The 27,374-nt window shown below is 39.4% G+C and overlaps 1 protein-coding gene across 5 annotated transcripts in view; it reads right to left on the reverse strand.

Annotated features, from left to right (window-relative positions):
• Positions 1-27,374, reverse strand: part of MECOM (MDS1 and EVI1 complex locus) — a 671,393-nt gene that overhangs the window by 335,442 nt on the left and 308,577 nt on the right. For all 5 annotated transcript variants that reach the window (XM_051983139.1, XM_051983137.1, XM_051983138.1 and 2 more), the window contains exon 2: positions 11,382-11,719. In XM_051983139.1, coding sequence (XP_051839099.1) covers positions 11,382-11,719 — 338 coding nt within the window. The remainder of the gene's footprint in view (positions 1-11,381; positions 11,720-27,374) is intronic.

Consider the following 27,374-nt stretch of genomic DNA (forward strand, 5'->3'; position numbering starts at 1 on the left):
CACCTACTGTTCAGTTGGAAATATTATGGCACTCACATCAATAAAACTTCCCATTAATATTCTCTGGGGTGGAAATACTTTATTAGCCAACTTTCTTCCTCCTCCCTGCCCCCTCCCCATTTTTTATTTCCAATGGAGTTGAGTCCTAGAAGCCTCTGACAAGTAGCCATTATCTGAGAAGCTCAGAGGGCTTCTGAACTTGAGAGGAAATGCAGTGAGGCTCAATAGCCCTGAGGAGGGCATTTGTTGAATCAAAGGAGAAACCTAATCACGTAATTCCGCCGTTGACGCCCTCTCTTCCAAAGTCTCCATCTTTGCAGTCAAACCGTTTCTCTCCCTCTGCCAGCATGGAGACAATGATTTCTTTCCCTCTCACCAGACGGTCCTCCTTCAAACACCATGTGCTCTTTCTTTGCCGTCAGGGCTTCTGGAGGCATCAAGGCACACCTTTGTTTCATTTAGCATGTAATTTTCACCTCTGACCCAAGAAACTCGTCTTGAGTTTCCTGAACTTTATTGCCTGTTAATAGACTACTGGCTCTCTTTTCAGCAGTCATCAAAATGGTGGAGAGGTGGGTTCACCACAGAGACTTTCACAAGACTACAGTCCGAGGGATAAAACTGGAATTTAAAATCATCACAGCCAGCCGAGGGTAGAGAGGGAGAAGCAGAAAGGTCCGCGTGTTAAGGGAGAGGAAGCTTTCAATAGTCCTACCCCTTGAGAAAAATATGAACGGCATCCCTAGAAATTGTTTTTCCCCCGACACAATAGAGCAAATACTCCGGACGGTGCTAAGTGATTGATCTAGTAATTCATCTTCAGCTTACACCCATCTACATATTTTGTCTCTCCTCATCAAGCCGGAGACATCAGTGACAAAGTCACGCAGCGGGCTCGGGCTTTCAAAAAAACGCACCCAGATGCCCTTTGGAGTCTCCTTCCTGCCCACTTCTTCGTGACACATGTTTATAATTTTGCTTGCATTTCTTTTGTCATGGCTTACTCTCGAGTACATCTGTTCAATTAAAATGGAAACGTGTGACACAGCCAGAGCTCAGCAACTTTTGAGCCCCTTAATGAAATGCTCTCATGAACATGCCTGAGCTCTTTATTTCCAAACGGGTTCCATTCCACACGGCTCCCGTGATTGAAAAGTACAAATAAAAATACCTTTTAAAACACACACAAAGAAGTTGACTGTTTTGTTAATAGTTAGGAAAGACCATTATTACTGCATAAGGACATTATTTTACATGAAAAGGCATTATTAAAAATGATTCATAGCCCCATGTTTGGAAACTTATAGGAAAAGTCTGATAATATATTAAACTTGTTTATTATGACTTCATATAATTTTGAATAATATGACTTTTTCTTTTGACAAGAGCAATAAACTCTGTTGGTGGAGACATAGGTTGATTACCACGAGTCAACTGTGTTGCTTAAAGAAACATGCCCAAACAATCAGTTCCTGACAGCTGCATCTCTGGTTATTTACACGAGCCATCATGCTCATAACTCACCATTTCTATATTAATAAGGCAGGGAAATTTATTATGATGGTATTGAAAAGTTATTAAGTACTGCATCCCAAGTGACAAAGCACCACTGTACTGTCACTACCCAAAAGCAGTGGCCCATTCATCACCTGCCTTTCCAGATGGTCCTGCATCTTTATCGCTCCCAGGTTGGTGACATCACCTGTTCACCCACTCAAAATTGATGATGAAAGCAAACAGATCTATCTTACTTACATTTACCAAATCAATTTAATTTTTACAGGCCGGGCCTCTGTGACATATTGACTGGTTCCCTTAATGGCACCTACCGTATTTAATGCAAGGATGTCATCTCAGATCCTAGCTAGCCTGACGTGTCATTTCATAATAAATTTTTCTAACATATTTACTTAATGGAAAGAATGATGATGGCTTGTCAGTTCTCTTATTAAACATAATGAGCATTCTTTTCTTTTTGGGGAATCATCCGCCTGGCAAGCCAAGCTATTTTTAGCCCATCTCCTCTTTTAACAGGGGGGCAGCAGCTTGGCAATTAGGAAGAATTCTCATCGAGAGCCAGAAATGAGGTTCAGGGCTCGGTGCTCACTGGTGCCCACTCTGAATCCCTGGTTTTCTTTTTGGGTTCTTAAGGGGGAGCCACATCCCTAGAGATGCTGTGATGAAAAATTGGAAAAGGAAGCAACGCTAAAGATAAATCTCGTTCCTATGAAAGATCAGAGCAGCTATATGGCTTCATTTAACACATCATTTCATTTCTAGCCTCTCTTTATTTTGATAACTTAACATTCAGCCCACTGTAGCTACTGCCTGTAAAGCACAGGAATATCTATTCTAGAAACTTTTAGGCTGTGAATAAGGGAACCCTGGTCTGCCACATGTTCCATAGATGCCTTAGTTTCTTCAACTTTTTCCATTCACAACCCCTTTTCACCCAAGAAAGTTTTATGTGACCTTGGGTATATAAGAATGTAAAATGGGTGAACAAATCGAACATTTGCCGATAATAAATCATATTTCATGGCCCCCACATTGAGTTATTGAGTCATGACCCACAGTTTAAGAAGCTGGGTCTTAGACCATACTTTTTTTTAAAGTTTCATGATTTGTAGATTCCCCTTGCTATGATACACACGGCCTCATGTCACTCAGGGCATGATGGTTCCTTCATCTGGCCAAAAGTGAGTGCTTCACAGTCACTGTAGGACTGAAGGAAGGGGAATACTAGGGGAAGAAAGCCAAACCCTCTTGTCTGCATTTTAGAAGCAGATGCTCTTGAGAAGGCCCTGAGGAAACCTGTCAGATCATAAGGTCCTCTCCAATGAAGGGAAGGGAAGGAAGGATTCAAATCCTGCCCTTAGTAGGAGTTACTTACAACAGCTTGGACAAGTCCCTAAGCCTTCATGCATCTGTCATAAAGTGATCTAAGAGAAAATCAAAATCACCCCATCCCTCAAGGATTTTCCATTCCAACAAGAAAACATCGGACATATATAGGCACATATAAAACACGTGTCTAACGGCATATAAAAGATAGAAAAACCTTCGGGGTGGAAGCAGGAGCAGTAGAGGGAAAAGGTAGAAGGAAAGGCTTGACCTGAACCTTGGAGGAACATGTAGCCTCAGGGCTGTATGAGGAGGGAAAGGGAAGGAGGGATAAGGAAGGGAAGGCTAGGCAGGGCAGGCAATTCCTTGTCTCTCCAGTGACTGTGAGTTTAGGTCTTTTGGTAACAGCAGCTGTGGGCACACGCTCCTCCCCATGCCTCTGAAATCACAGGGCCTGGGATTTGCCATGGATGCCCTCCATCTGTCACTCCCTAAGATGGAAGGGCTCTGCCAGTCCATTCATAGACACACATTTGAACATCTGCATTTCTTAGCTTCGGTCCCCTCTGAAGCACTGAGATCTGCTCAGGGGAGCACATTTAGGAAGTTCATGGGACTCCTCCAGAATCAGATGGGCAAAGCTGTGTACACATGGAAGCCTCTCAAACACTGGGGGTTTTATTTTATTTATTTATTTATTTTTACTTTGATCTTTGCAATCCTTGATATTTATTTAACTCACTCTACTTTGAATGCAGTAAGTGTTTAATAAATGTTTATTGATTTGTTGATTATTTGACTGAGTGAAAGTACCTTTCCTTTTCAGTCTAAAAAGCAAGTTCATCTGCCTGTATAATTTCCTGTATCTCTTTAACTAGAAGAATACAGACCAGCCTGACTGGTAGGGGCATCTAACCTGCTCCTACCTGTAGACCAGGTGTGTGTAAGGGAACACTTCTCACTCCTCTCTTAAGATGGCATTATTCTCATTCCCTGGTTAGGCAGAGTCTTGCCTGAGGGCAGGACTTCCCAGAACCTGAAAGCTCAGACTCTTTTGCCCAATCTACAAGGGCTATCTCTCCGGGGGCCGCTGGATTGTGTGCCAGGTGAGAAGTACGATCTCAGCATCACGTGGCTCTTCACATTTAACCACAGATCAGAATTCTTGCCTACAGGAATCCTAACAATGACGAAAAGGAAAACAGATCACCAATACCTGTGGCTGCCAAGCAAGCCCGGCTCTATTGTTGTGTGCACCTGGGAAACCTGGGAAGGTCATTGGAGGTGTCAGAGAAAAAGGCTTCCATCAGATGTTTTTGTGCAAATGACAAAGGCTCCAACCACCCAGGGAGGAATTCATGGGCTGAGGCTCCACACAATGCCATTATAGGAAGAGTTTCGACCCGACTGGTCAAGAGCAGTGGCCACCACGTTGGCTAACCTCACCTAGAATGAGCCGGAAAGAGCTCTTAGGTCATCTAGCCAATCTCCCACCCAAAGCTGTGAAATCCTGAAGGGAAAGGGTAATAGAGGAGTTAGTTAACAACCAATTAGTGCTGGCTCTAGCTGTGTGATCCTGGGCAAGTCACTTCAACTCATTAACCTCATTTGAAAAGTAAGCTAGAGAAGGAAATGGGCAACCCACTCCAGTATCTTTGCCAAGAAAATCCCAAATGGGATCACAAACAGTCAGATGACTGAAAAAAATGGCTGAACAACAATAACTTATCAACCAAAGGCAAGAGCATGAATATCTCCTCCAACTCCTTGGAAAGGATTTTGCTCTTGGAACCCAGAGGGACCGGAGTTAGAATCCTTCCTCTGACACTAATGGGTTGTGGGACCTTAGGCGATTCACTCAACCTGGAGTCCCAATTTCTCATTCACTGGTGATATTGTCAGAGCAAAAGGAGAAGGTAAGGGAGGCTCTTACTAACTCATTGTAGGAAATAGCTTGGAAAAGGCGACAAGCTAGTTCACAGTAACCTGAGAGAGCGTACCTTTTCATTCATTTACATTAATAATGATAACCAATATTTATATACTCCTCTAAGATTTACAAAACACTCAGGTCATCTTATTTGGAGACTCACAACAAACATTTGAGGTGGGTACACGTTATATTGTTCCCTTTATTCATAGGAGAAAACTGAAGCAAAGAGAGAATGAGGTACTCCTCCCACACACAGTCACACAATTAATAAGCTTAAGTGCCAAGACTGGGACGGGCAATCCTGAATTTAAATACTACATCTATACACTTGGGTGATGTTGAATAAATCTCTTAACTCCTCTCAGCCTCAGTTTCCTCACTCATAGAAAGAGGAAGTTGAATTATATAAGTCTCTCTACTTCTAGCTCTGATCCCTAGTGCCAAAGGAGGATTGAAATTCAGTTCTTCGTGACTCCAAACCTCAATCTCTTCCCTACCAGAACCCGGTGCCAAGCTTCTGACACCTGCTCTCACAAGTTCTCTGGTACTGAGCCCAAGTAAGAAGCAAATCACAGCCTTAACTGGTGCCCAAGTTACCTAGCCACACTGCCTCTAGGGACATTTTCTCAATATTTATCATTACTCCCAAAGTAAATTTTCAAACTTTAAATTCCCATATTAATAAAAAAAATCTCTGTATCTACTTAATTTTTGAGGGTCAGTGGACATTATAAAGAGTTATGTTCCTTTTCCTTAACTGCTTGATTAAAAGGCATGTTGTCATTGAGTGGTCCTCTCTCTCATTTGGAAGGAAATCACTCAGAAATAGTTACCTAGGGGCACCAACGGACAACTACACTTCTGATTTGGAAAGTTCCCAGAACACATGTATCAAAATCACCCAAGTGTAGCCGCCCCTCCAGTAATGAACACAACATTTTCCTCTGTAACAAGGGCCCATTCAAGAAAAACATTTTATGGCCCAAACCAGACCTCCTCCAGTGAGATATTGGAGGACTACTACCGTGCCCCACAAGGAAGATATTTTGTTAGATGGCGGAAAAACCCTGAACTAAATTTCACTAGGGCAGTTCTTTCTTCCTCGTGACCCCAGACGAATCCATGTCACTCGACTTTCAACCTCTTTCTCCTTTTGGGGGGGTTGGGAGGGGGTCTTTATGGGAAATAGTATTTTTTTTTAAAAAACTATATCTTCACCTTCTCTGTTTTAATATAGTTAGTCCATTTCATTACTTTTTCTAAAAGATTTTAGGATCAGACCACAGAAATAAAGAGCTATTTCTGTAATTTTTTTTTAAAAGATATAATTCACAACAGTTCTTTGAGCTATTATACCTCAAGATTGAATTGTTTTAGTGCACAGAGGAAAAAGGCAAAATAATAATTAGAGATATGTATATGTCATTTTATTAAATATTCATTATATAATATAATTAATATACTATAACAATATATTAATATTATTAATTAATAGTATATTAATATTAAGAATATATACTTTATTAAATATTTAATAATTTTGTGGATCACAAAATTATTTTCACACAGCTAGACGGCAAAAAGAACAGAGTTGGACTTGGAGGCAGAGAGACCTGTGTTCAATTCCTGCCCCAGATACTTGATAGTAGCAAATCAGTTAACCACTCGCTGTCAGCCTGAATTTTCTCATCTTTAAAATGGGGATGATGAGCATGCTTAGTTCACAAGATTGTTGTGAGGGACCAAATAAGAAAGAAAAACTTGAGTACAAATCTTGCCTCAAATATTTCCTAGTCTTCACTTATTGGCTTCCATAAACGGATTAATTTTAGTACCTTACAGAGTTGTGGTGAGATCATAATTAAAGTGCTTTGTAGACCTTAAAAGTACTAGATATTCTAACAATTAATCCATATTTTTTCTCTTACAAATTAATAGAAAGATATACAATTTACAATTCTTTAATGTGAGCTTTTTGATTTAATATAAACTTCTTGAAAGCTAGATTTTTTTTTGTCTTTGTACCTACAATATCTAGCACAATGCCTGGGGGGGGGGGCAGGTGGGGAGTGTTAGTTGATTGATTTCATGCTACTTGTAAACACATAATTCAAGGGAGACACAATTCTAAGAGAGGCTTAGAAACAAGAAGATGGACTGGGAATTGGGGGAAGCTCTAGTCCTGATAAGGTCAAGATAGTGAGTAGGAGAGTTGAGATTTGAACCCGGGTTTAGTGCTCCCAAGTCAGCTTTTGCAAATGCCTTATGAATATCCCTTAAATGCTCTTTTCCTTCAATAATTAAGAATGAAGGTGATTTTTCAAAGCACCTTTGGGACGACACCATCCCAGGGACAAGTGAGCTTCCGGCAAATAGACTGGTGGGAGGGAGGGAGGTGATAAATGACCAAAGAGGTCACCTTTAGTCCAGTTCAGTGACCCTGAGTTTGATTTGTATTTGAGCCAACTACTGTCATTAGATAATGTTAGAACGAGAGCAGGTTCAAATTGATGGCTTCTCATCTCCACCACCCTGATCCTGACCCACATCCAGCCATCTCCAAAAATCCTTTTCACGCTTTAATTCATCCCTCCATCACTAGAACAAGGACCAAAATCGAGAGCACCCCCTAAAAGATGACTTTGGGTGACTTTGGCGCTGCTCCCATCCACAATGCCCACAACTCAGAAAGACCATCCTTTTTGCCTTTTTCTGATATGGAAGGTAGGAGAGACGCCATGACAACCTAAATGGAGAGACTGACCCAGGAAGACCTGAGTTTAAGCCTGTCTCAATGTTAAATGCATGACTCTGGATACATGATTTAGCCTGTCTGGTCCTCAGTTTTCCCATCTACAAACTGAGATTATAATAATAAACCTACTCAGAGTTTTGTACCACAACCTGCATTCAGGGCAGGAGGCATAAAACATGTTAAGTTAAGGTTGGGAGATATAAGGGAGTCACCCACCCCATCTTACACTATCTTCCTTTGTGACTAGTTATTCTTGCTAACTAGCTGTCAAGTTCTATTGGTTATACATTGCTTAATGATTATAAGAAATGCCCTACACATTTACCCTAGAACAAAGCCCCATTGTTCCACCTACTTCCAGCTTTATATGTATTTTATAGTATTTTTTGGTGAGCATCATTTGAGATAACGCATGGATGTACTTTGAAGCCATCTCATACAACTCTCCTCATTTACAGATGAGAACACTTCTCAGGAAAGTTAAGTGACTTGCCCCAAACCACCCAGGCAGTAAGTCCTAGAAGTGAGGTTTCTGACTCCAAAGCCATTTTGTTTCTCCTAATACTTCTAGGTGCTTTGTAAAACCCAGAAGTCCTGAGATAAGAGAAGGGCTTCTTGGGAAAGCGGAGAAGTCAGCGTAGAGGTAGCTGGCAGCTGATGAACTTGGACCACAAGATTTTTGTGAGTTGGGCAAAACATTCAAATGAGACCTCCCATTTATGAGTGAACCAATGAGAATAGGAAGACAAAAACAGCACTCCCATGATGCTATGCTTCTCATAACATGACAAGCAAATAAACAGAAAACTGAAAAGTATCAAGAAATGATTTTTTTTTCATTTTATCCATAATGTTATGCTGAAAGTGAATGGCAACATCTTATGTGATCTAAACTATCAGGATAACAAAGCAGTGACTTTAGAGAAAAAAACAGATAAATATAGATTTGATGATAGAAATATATATCTAAAGACCACTAAGAATGAGGGTTTGAGAAGCAGTGAGAAACTTGGATGAAAAAGTCTCTGATGATAATGGGGTTTTCTACTAAGGAACAAGCCCCTACCCACCCTTGGATAGACTTCTTGTCCCATGAGTTCACAAACAGTGCCTTGAAATCACAATCCAAAGAGCAAAGACTGACAAAGTACTGCCTTCCAAGGCAAGTGGCAAGACCTAGAAAGTTGATGCTATAAAGTGTAAGCTCTTTGAAGGTAACAATTGTCTCATTATTGTGTCTGCAGTTATCTTGCCTAGAATCAAACACAATACATCATAGATTAGGAATGAATATTTGGCAAATTAAACTAGTTTGAATGAACCATCAGTTTAATGCTTGAAGGAGAAAGAAGAGGCACTGGCTTTCTCCATAGGAATAATCAATGTGATATTTTGAACTTCATGCAACAAGCATCATCCACTGTATTTCAAATGACAAAATACAAATCTACTTTCTGGGATATAATATCTGAAAAAGTTTCTTTACTCTGAAGAGTGAATACTTTTTATAATAAATTCCCATTTCTGGGCTTTTCTCACCTTTCCAGAAACCAGAGACAACTTGTTCACTATAGTTCACCAACCCCACAATTTGAAAATGATTTCATCCTCAACTCTCCGGTTTATTCTAAACTTGTTCAAGAATCCTGAAGAGAGCACACTGGTTGCTTGACTCTAAAGATTTTGTAATAAAAGGCTAATGAGTTACTCATTGCTGGGATGTTTATGGCCATTATTTAAAGGTGAACAATAACAACATGAAGTTCAGCCGCATTTGGTTCAAAATGTATTCCACTCACATATTACTTAATGCTACACTGATTTTTTAAAAAGCTACTTATCAATACATGAGCAACTAAAATACAATAACTTTCCAGGGACTTTGGTCAAAAGAACAAAGATTTCTTACTTGCAATTATGGGACAATCTAGTCAGGTCTCTCTCCTTCCCCTCCCAGTATTCCACCAGGGATCATTTATTGTGGATTTCACAAAGGCCCAAATAGAGCAAAGGGACAAAAAGTTAAAATTAAGTCCTAAAGGCATTGCTTATTTATTCCTAGTTAAAAATCAAACCCAATATTCTATTAATGATCGTAAATATTAAGGGAACAGACTAAAATAAATCTAGCTTATCTGACTTTGGTCTAGCTGAAATACCAGGTACTCATGGTCAGGTACACCTCCCAAAGCTATGCTCCTTTGCATTTACCTTTTCCCCCATTCAGAAATGGCTCTGAGATTTTTCAGATGTAGCCTAGATAATCCAGAAAACGTTGTGGCCATATAATAGAACCACAGAAGTTTTCCAAATGTAAAAGCAAATAAAAACTATATTTGCACAGTAAATCCAAAAAAAAAAAAAAAAAAAAAAAAGTTTGGTTAGGTTCTGGGAGAGAGTGGGGACAGATAATATTGCTGTCTAGAATTTTCCTTTTTTAACAACCTCTCAATCTATCCCTCATATTTCAGAGAGGCTTAGCTTTCATATTCAAATAGGAAGAAATGGGGGCTATGCAAAAGTATGGCAGAAACCATCATTTTACATTCAATATCTGATTTTTCTTTGTCAAAGCTAGAACAAAGGCAGGCAAATAAGGGTGATATAATAGGGCATTGAAATTTAGGATTGGCTTCCTGGTCTTCCCAGTCTCTGTTCTCCCATCACTGGATAATGTCTTAGTGTATCTCCCCACATAAGACCTTGCATCCTAGAATCTTTCTCTCTCTCGGTCCCCTGCACTGAATTTATCTTTCAGAAGTTGATTTGGAGGCATGTTTCAGGCTACAAGCTACCTCTTGAAGCAAAATTGCAAATTAAGACTATAGATTGCTCTTTTCACATCAGTTTTTTTTACACATTAGTTGCTATTTAAAAGTCTTCTAGACAAAAGGATCCCTATGAAAACTCGTAACAGGACACAAACATGGCAGGCTCACACAGCGCCTCAAAGAATGGCAAAACCAAAAAAGCCTCAAAATGTAGGAGCAAAGCTTGTGGTCTTGAACATATAATAGCCAAAAAAATCAGAATAAATAGCATATCCAGTGAAATTACAGCGCACGATTGAAGGAAAAGTGGTTCCTGTTGTCTGTGACTGAAACAAAGATCATCAACAAAACCCAAAAGGTATAAAATGGTGATTAATTCAGTTCATTATCTCCTCCTGTTATTTCTGAAGCATAAAAAAAAAACCACTGGAAAGTAAAATTTTCAGAAACATAATTATATCCTGAAATGTCCAATTTTTGAAAGTATGTTTGATTACTCATTAATTTAAAAATTAATTTGATTACTCATTAAAGAAGTCTTGGATGTTCTAAGCCAGCCTACCATGTTCCTACCAACATACCTCAAAGCAGAAGCCTAACGAGCCCCAGTGAATGGGGGCTTTGCCGTGGGTAACATCAGGGATAAAGGTGCTTCTTCCTCCTAGAAATCACTTTTACACAAGCCTTGCCTTCTAGTCCTTCACCAGCCCCACCAGAATCCTGTTACAAAAGTGCCACTCTCCTAAGTCCAACCTTATTTCCTCAACTCTCCTCTTTTCTCCTGGCCCAACTCAACCAGTAGTTGGACCTCTCCTCCATGCTCTGCTCTCTAAATATCTTGTTGGTCCAAGTGAAAAAATATCCAGGAACAACTGTACCAGACAGCAGCCTTTTTGTCTCTCCATCAAAAAAAAAAAATCACACTTAGTAAAATACCCTCTCTGAAGCCAAAATGCTACACAGAATGTCTTTTAAAAGATCAATTCTACCATCTGTATTATTCATTCACTTAAAGACTTTATCTCTTCTCTGTATAGAATAATATTTAATAAGTCAATCAAAAAGTACTTTCTCTTACCTCCCACCCGTAACTGGGATCTTTAAGGTCTGCGCTCTGCTCTCCAATGTATGGCCCAAATTTTTCTCCAACTTCAATCTTCCTTTTGGTCCATATTCCTAATCCTGCTCCAGGTACATTTGACTCTCGGAGTTCAAATTCAGGAGGAATGGGGATGTCATCAGGAATGTAAATGGGGGCTTTGTAAGGAGAGCCCTCCTTTGGAGTGAATTCTTCACAGGATGTTGCAGGAGAAGCTGGTTCTTGAATGCTGAGAGAAAGGGTGCCTACTTCTCCATCGACTTCAGGCACTTCTTCTAGAGGTATTTCAGGATAGGTGTCATATAAACATTCATTACCTGTAAACAAATTAGAATTTCATGAGATTCCTTCTTAGAAAGTGGCAATGGGCTGTCAAATTCTATGATCAATATGATACTTTATCTTTCATATTGGGATTGCCTTTAGGCAATAGTAAAGTTCTTTTAATGACTTCTGATTTCACCCTGAAACAAAACTCCATTTCAAAAATAGGAATATTCTTCTAGATTTTTATATGGCTATGAGATGTGGAAGATAACACTATCTGAAGAGTTGAAAATTATTATCACCCAAAAGGCAATAGGATGTGTGAAGAAGGTGAGATTAACCTACAGTAAATAGGAATAGTGAAAAAAAAAACATATGAGTGGAAAAGCACCATTGATCCCCTGATTTTTAAAAGCAAGAAATAATAGAGATAACCTTTGAGCTTAGTTGGTATATTTTTTGTCAAGAGAAAGCAAGGAAAGTCCTTGGTTCAATGTGTGGACACCACGAGTGACATAGTAAGGGTTATGGTCTTCATCTGTAGAGGGAATGGCCATATTGATAAGGTCACAAATCCATTTGATTTTCATTATTTCTGAGGAGGTTGTCAAGGCCCTTCTGTATTTCTATGATGCTCTTTGTCTTATTACTCATGAATAGTTTTACTAGAGAGAATTTTTTTTAAAGATTTGCAACTACCTCTCATTTATCCACAGGGGACCCATCTTCTGTGTGGTTTATGCAGAGTAGACCTGTAATTGATTCCAGACTAGCTTTTTCCAACTGACTCTAACCTCTGGAGTTGTCTTACCCCATAGATCAGAATTCAAAGAATGTGAAATTATTTAATTATTAGCCCAGCTAAAACATAATTAGTGAGAAAAATACGCGGCCCAAAGAAAGCAACACATTCCAAACTAATGGTTTTGAAGGATCTATTGTTTTCAATCACCCTATAAGGGTGGATAATAATTAGGAATTGAAAGTAAAGCCAAAGATTAAATGGGATAAGGTTCCAAAACGTGGAAGGTGCCAATATTGTTTGTAAGTAAAACCAACAAAGCTTAAGACTTATTTAACAAGAATAAGTTAAAATAGAAAACTAACATATGTTACTTTATGTTCCTTTAGATATAAAGCAAGTGTGTTGCTCCCTAAACCAGCTCTGCCCTGCTGGATTAGAGAGGAACACAATGGTCTCCTCGGTGATGACTTAGCCATCTACTGTAGTCTTCTCCCTCTCATGCAGTGATGTCTTAGAATTCCCCTAATGCATGGGATTTGGCAACCCAAGTTCCAGTTCTGTCCCAAAGTCTCTCTTCTGCTCCACATTCAACCAGTTTGTCTCCCAAAGTTGGTTTTGAGGAGTCATTCAACCCAAGTACCAACCAACTTTTCTATTTGAGCCCTAAAAAACTATGACTTCTTAGTCAAATGTCACTTTTTAGGTTCAATAGACCCACAGAATAATGGGTAGTAAGTACCACCTCTCTATTTCTTGAAGTATTATTAACTATCCTGATGATGAATGAAAAAAAGTGTTTCTTAGAAAAATATCAATCAATTCAACCAAACTGGGAACAAAAGACCGAAATGAACCCCATTAATTTTCTCACCTTTAAACCAAACTTAAGTCACACATCTCTAAAAACTGAGAATGTTTATCCACTTGGGAGTTTCAAATGTTATCTATGTTTACAAAATTCTCACCATCTTTTATCCCAAAGAGACATCCTCTCTCAAATTTCCCATTTCTATCAATATTCCTATTATCTTAGACAACCAGCTGAAAATGTCATGTTCGTCTTGATGCTTTCCTCTTTACCCCCAATATCAAATTGATCCAAAAACTTCTATTAATTCAAAAATGCATCACACATCTATTGCTCTCTTTCTACTCCAATTACCCTCATTCTTGTTCTTTCCCATTTTGCTTCATACCTAAGCTGTGATTTCATTGGTTTAAGGAACTTCTTGGTGAATAAACTTCTACCAATGTAGCTTGGGTACCTTCTATGCAATTTATCATACTAAGAGTTGTCTAAAGCACAAACAAGTTAACGGATTTGCCCACATCTGGATGTGTCCAGATGCAAGAGATCAAAGCAGACATTAAAAAATAATCTAACTGGCTTCTAAGTAGGCTCTCTATTCATTACACCAGATTACCTCTCTAGAAAACCATAGGAACTTCCTAATTGGTTTTTCTCACCCCTAGCCTATACATGCTAAAGAAAGCTGAGAGATTTTACTTCCTGATGTTGATTTCATTCTTCTGCTTGCCATGCACGAAATTCTTCTAAATACCTCTTCATTGTCAACTCTCCAGCTACATTATCCCTTAAACCATCATCTCTCTCTATTTTTTCATGAATTCTCCATTCTATCTAGGTCAATTGTAGCAGGGAAAAGGGTCCTATTTTGAATCAGAAGACCTGCCCTTGCTGGTAGAATGATCTTGGGAGAGTCTGTGCCTCAATATAAAACAAAAGGGTTTAATTAACCAATGACCTGTAGGTTTCATTCCAGCCCCATAGATTCTAAGTTCCAATCGAAAACTCATGCCATGTTCATTCCAGCTTCAAAGACTTGGTTTATATTGATGGAAGAGGCAGAATGACTGATTTTACCCTTTGATGGGGGATAAGAAATGTAAATGGACCTTAATAGATCATCTGCAGGAAGCAGAAAAGAACTATTATTCTGGAATACTTCCTGCCTTAATGAATTGTACTGGAGTCCAGGGATCAAATCCTGCCCCAGACTCTTACGACACATTTGACTTTGAGACTCAGTTTCCTCACTTGAAAATGGGAGCACTGAACTAATCAGCTTCCACAACCCCTTTCCTACCCCTTCTCTGTTGTCAGTTACAGCTCCATCTCTTCTCTCACTCTTGGGCAGATTGTCACTCAACACCTGAAGGACTTAATGAGGACTTAATGATTTAATGGCTTAATAAGGATGTGTCTTGTCCTTCCATCTGGACACTACAACTTATGCCTAACCCCCTCCATCCTTTGCTGCCGAGCTCAGAACATTGCAAGAACTCCATTGCTTTTTATAAGATGGGCTGAGTCACATTTTTTGATTGTTAAAATTTAAGGAAACATTTTTCCACAGTCAGAATCTTCCTTAGAGATCTCCAGTCCAGCAGTTAGAACAACAAATGAGCTTATGTAGAGGGACTTTCAAGAGAGGGCAGTTCAGTGGATAGAGCACCAGCCCTGAAATCAGGAGGACCTGAGTTCAAATCTTGTCTCACACACTTAACCCCAATTTCCTCAGGGAAGAGAGAGCGAGAGAAAGAAATGAGAGAGAGAGAGAGAGAGAGAGAGAGAGAGAGAGAGAGAGAGAGAGAGAGAGAGGGAGAGAGAGAGAAGGCAGTTCAAACTGAGGTCCACTCAGATCTTGACCAAGGTCACATGAATAATAAGTTGAACCAAGGACTCCTGGGATCAAATCCTGTCCCAGACTCTTACTGCACATTTGACTTTGGACCTCAGTTTCCTCACTTGAAAATGGGAGCACTGAACCAGACAGGGCTTCTGCAGTCCCTTTCCCTCTTTGCTGTCAGTTACAGCTCCATCTCTTCTGCAGGCTCTTATGCAGATTGTCAGTCAACACCTGATTCTCTAATTCCAAAGCCCCTGTTTTAACCATCCTACCACACTGCCTCTTTGGTTGGAGCTTGAACCAGCTCTGAGCAATTTCTCACCCTACAAAATTAAGGCTCAAACCAAAACTCAACAAAAACACCATTTCCTTTGATCAGAGCCCCTGAGGAATATACTATCACAATAAAATATTTAAATGTTCAGATGTCTTTGACCAAGGCAAACCAATCCATCATCCATAGGAGTTTTGCACTTCACCCTCGGGTCAATAGGTTGGAAGACTGGCTGACTAGTTAGTTTTTTCACTGACATGAAAAAAAAAAAAAAAGAAAAAAGAAAAAAAAAAGAAAATTCCCCTCCCCCCTAAAAATCAACCATAGGATTTTGCCTATCCGGCTCCTCTAAAGTAATTTTTACAAAATCAACATGGAGTTTTCCATTGCAGAGATTTTCCTCTTTGTTAGAAGGGGAGATAGTAACCACGCTGCAGACTTGTCCATTTAAGTGGTAGGGAAAGAAAGAATAGGCCAGGGTGCCTCTGGTAATGATCCATTATGGTCCAGTTACATTTCCCTCCCTCCTCAAAGGGTTAAATCAGTCATACTGTCACTTCCATCAAAGTGATCTCCAACCCTTAAAAAGGATCTCAGCGAACCCATCTGTGCCCTCCCACTGGCATGGCTGACCCCATGACCTCTGCGCTACCAGAAAACTCTCCTAATGCATAATTTAAACAAGTGCATTTAGATTTTAATTCCTGCAGTGACAAAATACACATCTGGGCCCAGTCTGCCACACAGAGGGGTTTGCATTCAAAGCCCAAATGTAATTCTGATGACAAAGGCAAAGAATTCTGGTGAAAACTTGAACAACTTATGGAGTGTTAGGGGAATCCAGCGGGTCCATTGGCTCCCATCTGTGCACGGGGGTGAAATAGATGTACAAATAAAAGCTCCTTTGGGCCAAACAAATTTTCACCTAGTATCACTTGAATGAAATCTTTTTAAATGGGTTGGATCACCAAAAAAAAAAAAAAAAAGTAAAGAGAAAACTTTAATTTACAAACTAGAAATTATAATAAATTTCTAATATAATTAATTAATTTTTCAGGAAAATTCTCTAGTATCGATCTGTTTTAAATATTTGCATTATCCAAAGTATTATCATTTCAGCTAGTATTATTCAAGTAATATCCCCCTCCAAAAAAACTCAAATATTTTGTCTGAAGGATAAGCTCCTTCCATGATTTCATTTCCTTGAAATGTGCCCGATTTCTATAGGCACACAATGTGGGACGGTCTAGAGACCCCATCGATTTAAGTGGACCCTCCTTGTGATGAATTTCTGTTTAATTTGTATACATTTACACAAGTACTTGTTTCCCTCGTCTTGCAAGTAAGGATTGTTTCATGTTTTTGTATTTGTTCACTAATGTCTCCCACAGTGCCTGGCACATTCAGATAAGGTTAGGCGTGGACTGGGATTTCATGAAGATAGAGAATTCCCATATAAGGAGATTCCTTCAGTCAATGCAAGCCAGTCACTTTCCTGTAACTTAGAGAGAGCTGTCTAAGACATTGGTTTCAAGCTCAAATAGGAAGGAGAATCACAAAACCTTACATAAAGGGGCCCTGTGGGCCAAATATGGATTTAGTTCTAAAATGTAATGTTATCTGTGCTTTATTGTATTTTAGGGTCGGGTATTTTATTTTGGTTGTTTTTGTCCAATTCATTTTCAAGCTGGTTTAAGCTGCTCAGGCCCGGATCTCTGACATCTTCTTGACAGACACTTCTATTCTTAGAGAAATAAGTAGAATAAGTTGTCCAGTCTCATACATGCAGAGGAAAGGTATATAATAGGTGCTTAATAATATCTGTTGATTTATTGGTTGAACTTTTGGGACGTACCATAGTCTCAAAATTAGATTTTGTTGGAAGGAACCTCGGAGATTTAACCTAGCACCTACCCCAACAAGGGAATTACCATTAGAGCATCCTAGAAAGTGGACATCTAGTCATCCAAAGAGTAAGCATTTTCATATTATTCTAGAGCAATTCATTTTCCTTAGGGAAGTGATCTAAGAGTTAGGAATTTTTCCTCACCTCAAATCTAAATTTGCCTAATAGCAACCAACACCCTTTGTTCCTGATTCTGTCCTCAGGGGTCAAATGGAACATAAATTAAATTTCTTACAATGAAAATATTTCAGATATTTAAAGACAGTTATTATACTTTCTCCCTTCCACCCTCAAATCACATTTTCCCCCTGAGCTAAAAAATGTCCTTTCCTTCAACCAGTTGTCATATAGTATAGCAAGTATTCAAAACACTTTATCAGATAAAAAATATACAGGGAAGGCCTGAATGACTATATGGATAGAGGAATGATTTCTAGAAGGGATAGATAGGTGGATGTATGAAAGGAGAGATGGATGGATAGAGGATAGATAGATGAATGAACAGAAGGATGGATGGATGAACAAAAAGATAGATGGATGAAAGGAGAGATGCAAGGGTGGAACATAGATGGATGGTTGAATAGAAAGATGGATGAATGGACAGGAGGATGAGTGGAAGGAGGGACGGATGGAGAAGTGGACAGAGAGATGGATGGATAGACAGATGGAAAGATGAAAAATACTGAGCAATTACTAAATGTTAAGCACTATGTTAAATGTAAAAATAAAAATACAAATGCAAAGATACTCCCTACTCTTAAAGAACTTATATTCTAATAGGAAAAGCAATACACATAAAACAATGGTGGCTAGGGAAGGGAAACTTTGGTATAAATGGTTAGTGGAACCATAAGGGACTAAACTGATCATCCCTTTCTAAGAACGAGAGTAGAATTATAATGGGTTATTATAGGGATCACTCAGATCATTGAGATCACCAAACTTTCCAAATACTGAAATTAATCTAATCCAAAGTTACTCATTCTTGACATTAACTCATGCTCACTTAGAGTTTTCTCTATGTTTAGATTGAATGAGTACATCAAAAGAAGTGAGATGCAGGTAAGAAGTATCTCATCAAAAAGTTAACTAGCATTTATCAAGCATCTACTTGTCCCAAACTAAGAGAATAAAAAGATAAAAGACAGTTTCTGCCCTCAAGAAGTTTACAGAATAATGGAGGCAATAATAGGCAAACAACTATGTATTAACAAGATACAGAGAGAGGTTAAATTAGTGGCAATGTCAGAGGGACAGCAGTAAGTTTAAGGAGTTTGGGAATTGCTTCCAGCAGGAGGAATTTTAGCAAGGCCAGGAGGAGGAAATGAAAAGGGAGAATTTTCCAGGGATAGGGACCAGTCAATGAAAACCCTGATTCAGAAAGTGGAGTAATGTGGGAGAGGATAAAGAATGACTATCCCTTCTCTGGAGATGCATTCTATGGTATTGTGGGACATGCATTTAAGCCAAGTAAAGGTTTAAAGATAGAGGCAAGATTGTGACTAGAAAAGTAATCTATGAGTTCAATTTCTTAAACATGTTTTTTATTCCCAATAAGCCTCTGGAGATTTGGCGAGGAGACCACTCTATCATACAACCAAACAATAGTTTGCCTATGACACTTTGAGACTCCTAACCCTGACTCCCACTGAGGAGGGCTCCTTTTAGGAAATACAAAAAGAAGGTGACCAGGTCATCAAATCATGGATTTTGAGGTTGAGGGCATCTTCCAGCTAGAAATTCACTCAATTGCCTGGTTTTATCAATGAGAAAGTTTGTCTTGCCCAAGAGCAGGCCTTCCAATGTCAAGGACAGAAGCCATTTCCATTATGTCATTCCGACAAGAAAATTATTAACCAAAAATAAAGGTGCATTTGTTTAGCAATACATACTTATCATAACACATTCTAAAACATCATTATATTTGATCAGTGAGTATTTAAGTAAGTGCCAAACATTTAAGTATGTTCCAGAATCCTCCAAACAGCCTAGCAATATACTTAAAACAGATAGTAGAGCATTTATGAAGCATCTAATGTATAACAGGACCGTACCACATAGGGAAGACTAACAACATCAAAATGGAAACATCCCTCCCTTCAGAAAGCTGCCATTTTACTAGCAGTAATTCTCAATCACACAACCACGTGTAAGGATTCAACCCCAGTCTTCTGATCTCAAGCCCAATGTCCCTTCTGCTGAATATGTGGGCACTCTGGCTTGTGAAGGGGAGCACTCTTGTACATCCCCCTTACCCCACAGAATCAGCTTGTACAGAACCAGAACTGTTTTTATTTTCATCTCTTATATTCCTGGTACGCAGCACATGGTGAGCACTTAAGAAATACTTATTAGATTGTTGATTCTCTTTACAAGAATAATGATCATTTATTTAAATTACTGAAATATAAACATAGTCACACATGTCATGCAAGCAGCTGCTTTTCCACTTGCCAGGCTAAGCTTTTCATTTCCTCACTGCTAAAGTAATGATGTATGAAGAATGAAGCTTAATTTTTATTTGATTATCTACAGGCCACCATGAACAGAGGGGACGAGTTAAAAACAGATAAGTCTGTTTTCTAAGTGCAAAACTGGTCTAAGGTGTTTCTTCATTGCTCTATTCTGAACCTGACTTTGAATCACAGAAAGAATGATAGTCAAGGGAACTCGGTTCAAATCATCATTCTGAAAATTACTGGGAAGTTCTCTGATTTCTCTTTCCCTTGACTTTCTTTTCATGTATTACACTGTACAATCTACCTCGAAGGGTTGTTTAAAGGAAAATGTTTTGGAAACCAAAATCTCTATATAAATGTGAATTTTATTATTCCTACTTTACTATTACTATTCCTACTTTAATTCAGGGGTCCTCAAACTATTTAAATAGGGGGCCAGTTCGCTGTCCCTCAGACTGTTGGAGGGCCAGACTATGGTAAAAACAAAAACTTAGTTTTGTGGGCCTTTAAATAAAGAAACTTCATAGCCCTGGGTGAGGGGGATAAACATCCTCAGCTGCTGCATCTGGCCCATGGCTGTAGTTTGAGGACCCCTGATCTAGGTGGATGTGAAACTCTAAGAATTAGAGAGTTTCCAAATTAGAGAGTTTCTCAGCATGTTATTTTTTATATTATTATTATCATTAGAAACAGTCTTTGATAAAAGGCTGAAAGCCAAATTTGGAGTGAGGCATCTTGGAGTCAAATCCCTGCTCTAACACTTACTAGTTATGTAATCCCAGGCTTGATCCCTCCTGTACTACAAGGGACATCCTAGGATTTCACTGAGTCACAGAGAAGTACCCATCTGCATAGCTAAAATGAGTGCTGCACAAATAAAGCATTACACACTCTTCAACTATTTATCATAATTACAGATGAAAAATAATTCCCATTTTAACTACTCTTCATTCAAGCTCACATTAAATTTTCTATATTAATTCTGAAGTAGCTAGTACCAAGTGTAATAATACTGAGTCAGATGACCTGAATTCAAATCCTGACCTAGTTACTTACAATCTGTTATCATGTATGGGTATGCTCACCTGTCTGGTTCTCAATTTCCTCCTCCATAAAATGATTAGATTATTTCTAATTTTCCATACAGCTTTAAATCAATGATTCTGTGACCTATATAGAGAGAGATCTACATATAGTAGGCTATACATATTACTATATATAGTATATATACTATGCAGTATATACTATATATTTATATATTTATATATATACTATATATTTATATATATTTATATAATAAATTTATTAGGCTATATATACTACTATCTATTTAAAAGTCTCAGCTTTCTAACTTTTATGTTTTGCATATAAAAACATTTTATGTTTTACACAGCTATAAAATAAATGAGACAAATTTCTTTTCTTTATTTATTTTTTTTGGGGGGGCTGAGGCAATTGGGGTTAAGTGACTAGCCCAGGGTCACACAGCCAAGAAGTCTGAGGCTAGATTTGAACTCAGGTTCTTCTAACTTCAGGGCTGATGCTCTATCCATTACATCAACTAGCTGCCCCAATAAGACAGATTTCTATAGAATCATAGAAGAAAACTATCCACGGGAGGATGTGTGTGTATGTGAGTGCGTGCATGAGAGATTTGGAATTTTGGAGTAAGTCTGGTATGTCTGGAGTAAGAGCAGCAAAGTAAATCCAAGGGAGAGTGTGTGACACACTCACACTGTGTGTCTGTGTATCTGTGTGTGTGTATGTACACATTTATATACACACACATATAGATACACACACACATATATATGCATGTATATAAAATCAATATGAATATGTGTAAAAATAAATATAACATGTATGTATATAAATAAATATTAGGAGTTTGAATAACTTGTCCATAGTCACAGAAGTCATGCTCCAATGCCCACGGTAGGGATTTGTTCCTAACGCCTTCCTGGCTCCAACTCCAATCATGTTGTTCGGTAACTTTTTCAGTCATGGTGCAACTCTCTGTCATGCCATTTGGGGTTTTCTTGACAAAAATCCTAGAGTGGTTTGCTATTTCCTTATCCAGTCCATTTTATGTGAGAAAACTGAGGCAAACAGGGTTAAGTGACTCGCTTAGGGTCACCCAACCAATAAGTGTCTAAAGCTAAATTTGAACTCAGGCTTCAAGCTTGACACTTTATCCCTTGTCCCACCAGCTGCCCCCCCCCCAAATTCAAAACCCTTCCCATTGAACCACATGGGTTCAATATTGATATTTTGGGTGTCAATCCCTGCTATGGCCTACAGGATAAAAATCTGGGTCCGAGTCTCCTTTCTGGTCTATCCTGCATAAATCACTTAGTTTCTCATTCTTCCATGGCACTCTGAGACTGTAAGTTATGAGTAAGCCTTGTGGAAGGGATTTTCTCAACAAGAGTTCATTATAATGAATGAAATCACAAGTCTAGCCAATGACTAGCAGAAGTCTATGAATATATGAATACCTATATATGTGTATACACACAATACACACAATATATATATATACGCGCACACACACACATATACACACACAATATACATATAATACATACACACATATGCACATACACCCTGTGTAAATAGCTTTATATGCACACACACGGTCCGGAGGCCCAGTTCCTCCAGACCGGGCTGTGGATTTCAAACAGACCCATTGCGCTCATTACTACATGAAGTACCAGAGTCCTCGGGAGGAGACCAATCAGGAAACAGAACAGATGAGATCATTCAGAAGTTTCGACGTTTCCCCCCATTCTATTCCTTGTTGCTGTTTTGTCACAAAAAAACATGAGACGCTTCAAAGGAAGCTCAGTCCTAAAGGTTAATTGCCACCGAAGAAGCGGCCCCAGCGGCTTGCAGGCCGACAGGAAGGATTACGCGTGGCCGAGGATGCTTGCGCAGCCCCGGGAGGAGCAGAAGCTCGGCCCTTGCCCGCGACCACCTGGCACAGCGCAGTCGCTTGATAACAGGACTGTGAGTCAATGTGTGTTGATGAGTGTTGGCGATTTCCTTCAAGGATTTAGCACCGGATATGCTGGGCTCTTCCCTTCCTAGAGCAATTACCCAGTGGCTCCCAGTGGCGTGTTTGTGAGAAAGCAAAGGGCCCCCGGGGCCTTCCCCAGCCACTGGGCCAATATACACAAGCGGGCTTGGAGGAAAGGGTGGGGCCCACGAGGTACTGATGGATGAGGAGAGAAAGAGGCCCCCGTCTCATCAGCAAAGGATCCCAGAAGACTGGCCCAGAGATCATTAGTAGATCCAGAGAAAACGGAAACTAGTCAAAGAAAGAAAATGCAATTCAGGAAAATGACTGAAAAGAGAAGGGGAAGTCCTCTGAAGAGTCCAGTGGAAATATTTTTTAAATAATAATGTACTACTAATCATAAATATAATGTGATAAGGCAGCATGTCAGAGTAGCTGGAAGGTGAACAATAATGAGGAAGACCTGGACTCTCTTATCACATTTCTGTTGGCCATGGGCTAATCACTTAATTTGTCAAGGGTTTCAGAGAACTCAGGAAGACTTTAAATAACGGGAATGGTTCTAATTTGTTTTGGAGGATGGAATTTCCATACTGGAAGTTCCACACATGGGTGAAATCACAAGTCCAGCAACAAAAAGTTAATGTAAAGAAGAAATGGCATGGTGAATAGTGTTGGATTTGAAATCAGGAAAGTAGAGGTTTCCATTACAGTTGTCCACTAACTGGGTGACCCTACCAAGTGATTTTTTCTCACGGCAACTCCCAGGATTGATCTATTTTGTCATTAGAGGTTCAGGATCTGCATTCGAAGAATGAGTTACCAAGCCAGAATTTCCCTGCATTGATGATAGCATGGATCCTACATGTAGTCACACAACTGTTATGGTAAAACATATAATTCTTGAGAGCAGGAACTACTTCAATTTTGTACTTGCATCTCTGGTATCCAGCACAGTGCTTAACATACATCAGGTGCCTAATAAACACTTGTTAATCGGTTGGTTAGTTGGATTGACTAATGGACGGGAGTCAACCTATGATTTCCTTGTCAGGGGAGGTAGTTTTATTTATTTGACCATTATGATCATCATAATCACAATAATTATTGTCATTTACTGTTATTATTATTGCAGAGGATGTCTTCTAACCTCCCCCAGAATGCTACAAATTAACCACCAAAAAAGGAGGCCAACTTTCTCCATCTATGAAACTTTTGATAATAAAAGGACTGAATTAAAATACTCCTAACAACTATGAAACTGTGATACTTCTACTCTATGGATAGGTCCTGACTAATAAAGAGATAGACTTAACCACTTCTATCTAAAAGCTAGCATTAGACTGGCTTGTTTCAATTATAATAGGCAAAGAAATCCTATTCCTCTTTCCGGGAAGCTCTTTCCATAGACAGTTACAAGAAGCCACAGGACCAAGAGAAAGGGATTTCAGGGGGTTAGAAGTGAATAGGACCTTTTCCAAGGAGAACTCTAGCCAACTTAATGCTTAGTTTCTCCTTTAGTTGGGAAGCTATCATTATTACCAAGTAAACCCAGGGAACTTAAGTTAGGAAGTCAGGAAGTCTCATGTTGCTGAATTCAAATCTGATCGCAAACACTTATTAGCTTTGTGACTTTGGCAAGCCACTTAACTCTTGTTTGCCTCAGTTTGCTCATCTGTAAAATGAGCTGGAGAAGTCAATGGTAAACTACTCTAGCATCTTTGCCAAGAAAACCCCAAATGGGATCACAAAGAGTCAAGCATGACTGAAAAATGACTGAACAAGTTGAGACAAAAAAAAGTATTCTATATTGTCTCTTTTACTTGAACTCGATGGGAACGCTTTTCATTATAGAGAATCATCCTATCTTCTTCACTGGATTTTCCCTTAAGAAATGCTGCTTACTCTGGAATAAAAATCCCTTCAGATGAATTCACAGTGAATCCAATATGTCCCGGGCTGTGCAGCTGACAGGGATGCTTCCATCTCCCTCCAGTGGGCTAAAGTAGCCAGGGCTCAGCCCTCACAAGACTCAGGCCATATCTCCAGTGATTATTTGCCAGCCTATCTAAAAGAAAGCAGGCATTTCCTGTCACATACAAATGGGAGGGACACCCTTATCTAAATGGCTGTTTAAACAGGTATTTAAGAAAAAGCTATCACAGGCAGGAATTGAGCCTAGGACGGAACCCATTACTTAAAGTCTGGACACAGCAGTGGAGGGGGCTAACCCTTAGCCAGGAAAACGGAACCTATTAAGCTTGAGGAAGAGGTAGGGGAAAAAAAAAAGGTTAAGTCTCCATGTGAGCTAAAATGGAGGCATGGGAACATACTGGAGGGATATCATCCCTAAGGCAGAAAGGGAGGGGAGAGATTTTAGAAGTCCACGTTGGAGCTACCAAGAGCTTACAAGGGAAGCACCAAAATTAGCTTTTTGACCCAAAATACACAGCAGAGAGGATCTCCTGTCCCTTTTATCTAACCTCTCCTCATCCTTCCCAATGCAACTTGAATTTATTCCCATTAGGAACCCATAAAACCGGGCTGTTATTCTCACATTAAGTAGACTGCCCTCTGGTGAGAACTGTGGTTTGTATGTGGCTACAAAGTGTGGTTCACTACCTAGGGATTTGTTTATGCTGTTGATGCTGGTTAAAAAGAAGGTTGTAGTCCTTCAGAATTCTAACAAGGGACCCGGCTGGCTTCCTGTGAAGGGGGTGGGGAGATTGCCATTCAAAGTCATTTAAATGAGGGCATGAGTGAGCATTAATGTGTGCCATTTCTGATGGAGAAACATTCCCCCTGCCTCTCCTTCATGCAAATGGTCCCCAGAATCCCAGAGTCCCAACTTGTTTATTGTGGTAGCTGTGTGCTTCCCAAGAAGGAGGGTCCCAGTTCCAGGAGTTAAGGGCCCACCGTGACCCTCAAGGCAAATGAGTAAGACTCCTGGCAAATGGCTGACTTCTAAACAAAAAGTTAACGTTAAAATTCCCGCCTTTCCTTACATTCTCTCAAATAACTAAAAAATATTAGAAAACCCAAGGAAAGCGAACACATCTTCCTCACAGCCTCGGTCCAAGGAAGTTGTTCATTTTGGAGAAGGGAAACGTTCAGGTTCTTTCTCCTGACTGACTTGACTACATAGCACCCAGGCTGCGTGGCAGCCCACATAAAGAAGATAATTATTCATATCCAGCAGAAGAGGGAGTCATAGCAAAAGGCTCCAAAGAGGCATGTGAGCAGGCCCGAGAAGGCAGAGCTAACTCGCTCTGGTCTCCACAGCCTGGCCAGAAAGAGAGAGATTGTGTATTTGTCAGAGACTTCAAGGGAGGAGAAGTCACCCCTGTGGGCCTTCCTTCTGCTTCTCCGGGCCCCTGAGAGCAATGGCGGCTGAGCCGTCAGCTTCCACTGGGCCCATAGAGAGCAAAAGGTTCAGTGATCACAGAGCTGTCACTCTCTTCAGCATTGAAATGGACGTCAGAGACCATCTTGCTCCAATCTTTTTCATTTCATCAAAAAGAAACTGAGGCGAGAGTCGTTCCTTCCCCAAGATCACACAAGTACTAAGCTGGTAGAGTCAGCATAAATTTCACATGATTTTTTTTTTCTATTTCCTTAAAAGTTTTGGGCTTTTTCTCTGGAAGAGGGAAGGGAGAGAGGGAAATAGAAAAATTAAAACTTTTTTAAAATGAATGTTAAAAATCATTTAACTTGTAATTGGGGGAAAAAAACATTACTTTTTTATTTTTTTATTATAGCTTTTTATTTACAAGCATTGATGCTTGCAAAACCTTCTGTTCCAACTTTTCCCCTCCTTCCCCTCACCTTCTCCCCTAGATGGCAGATAGACCAAATATATATTAACTATGTTAAAGTATACAACATATTACTTTTGAGAAAGTTTTTTCAGCATAAAAGTAGAGTTAAATATTATAGTTAATTATAATATAAATTATAACTCTTGATAGTTATAAATATAGTTATATTAGAGAGAGATAGAGAATAGTCTATATGTAATAGACACTCCGAGGAAACTGAGATTCAATGGCTTTTTCAAGATCACAAGTAGTAAGTAGCAGAACCAATATTCAAACCCAGTTTGAAATCTTACTTCTGCACATAAAATCCAACACATGCAGCACCTGAAGGGTGCAGTTTACTGAATTACATCACGTCACAACTACATTCATTTAAAACAGGAAGGCAACTTAGAAGACCACTGGAACACGTAAAAGAATTAAAAAGAGAAAAAAAAATCACCCTTAAAACACTTGGATGAAATCTGTTTGCCCAAGAATATGATCCGCCGTTACATTAAAAACACAGACAAACACCCCATCACACTTGTGATCTGAGAGGCTAATTTCAACATTGCTAAGTGGTAACATTAGCCTGGCAGTTAAGGGAACCCAATAAGATGGTAGTAACTTCATAGACTATTGTACTGTACATGGCTTCTGGAAATTGTCATTATCAACAGACACAATAACTAGTAGCGTTAAGTCGTCTGCTCAGTATCTTTCTTGTCTAATTGAGTAACAGAGTCAAGGGGACTTGATGGGCACCAGACATTGATTCTTAATGAGGCCTGACTTAAAAAACACACACACATACACACACACAAAAAAAAGCATTCAGTGCTTTTTCCATA

This window comes from Antechinus flavipes, chromosome 3 (assembly GCF_016432865.1).
Source record: "Antechinus flavipes isolate AdamAnt ecotype Samford, QLD, Australia chromosome 3, AdamAnt_v2, whole genome shotgun sequence".
NCBI lineage: Eukaryota > Metazoa > Chordata > Mammalia > Dasyuromorphia > Dasyuridae > Antechinus > Antechinus flavipes.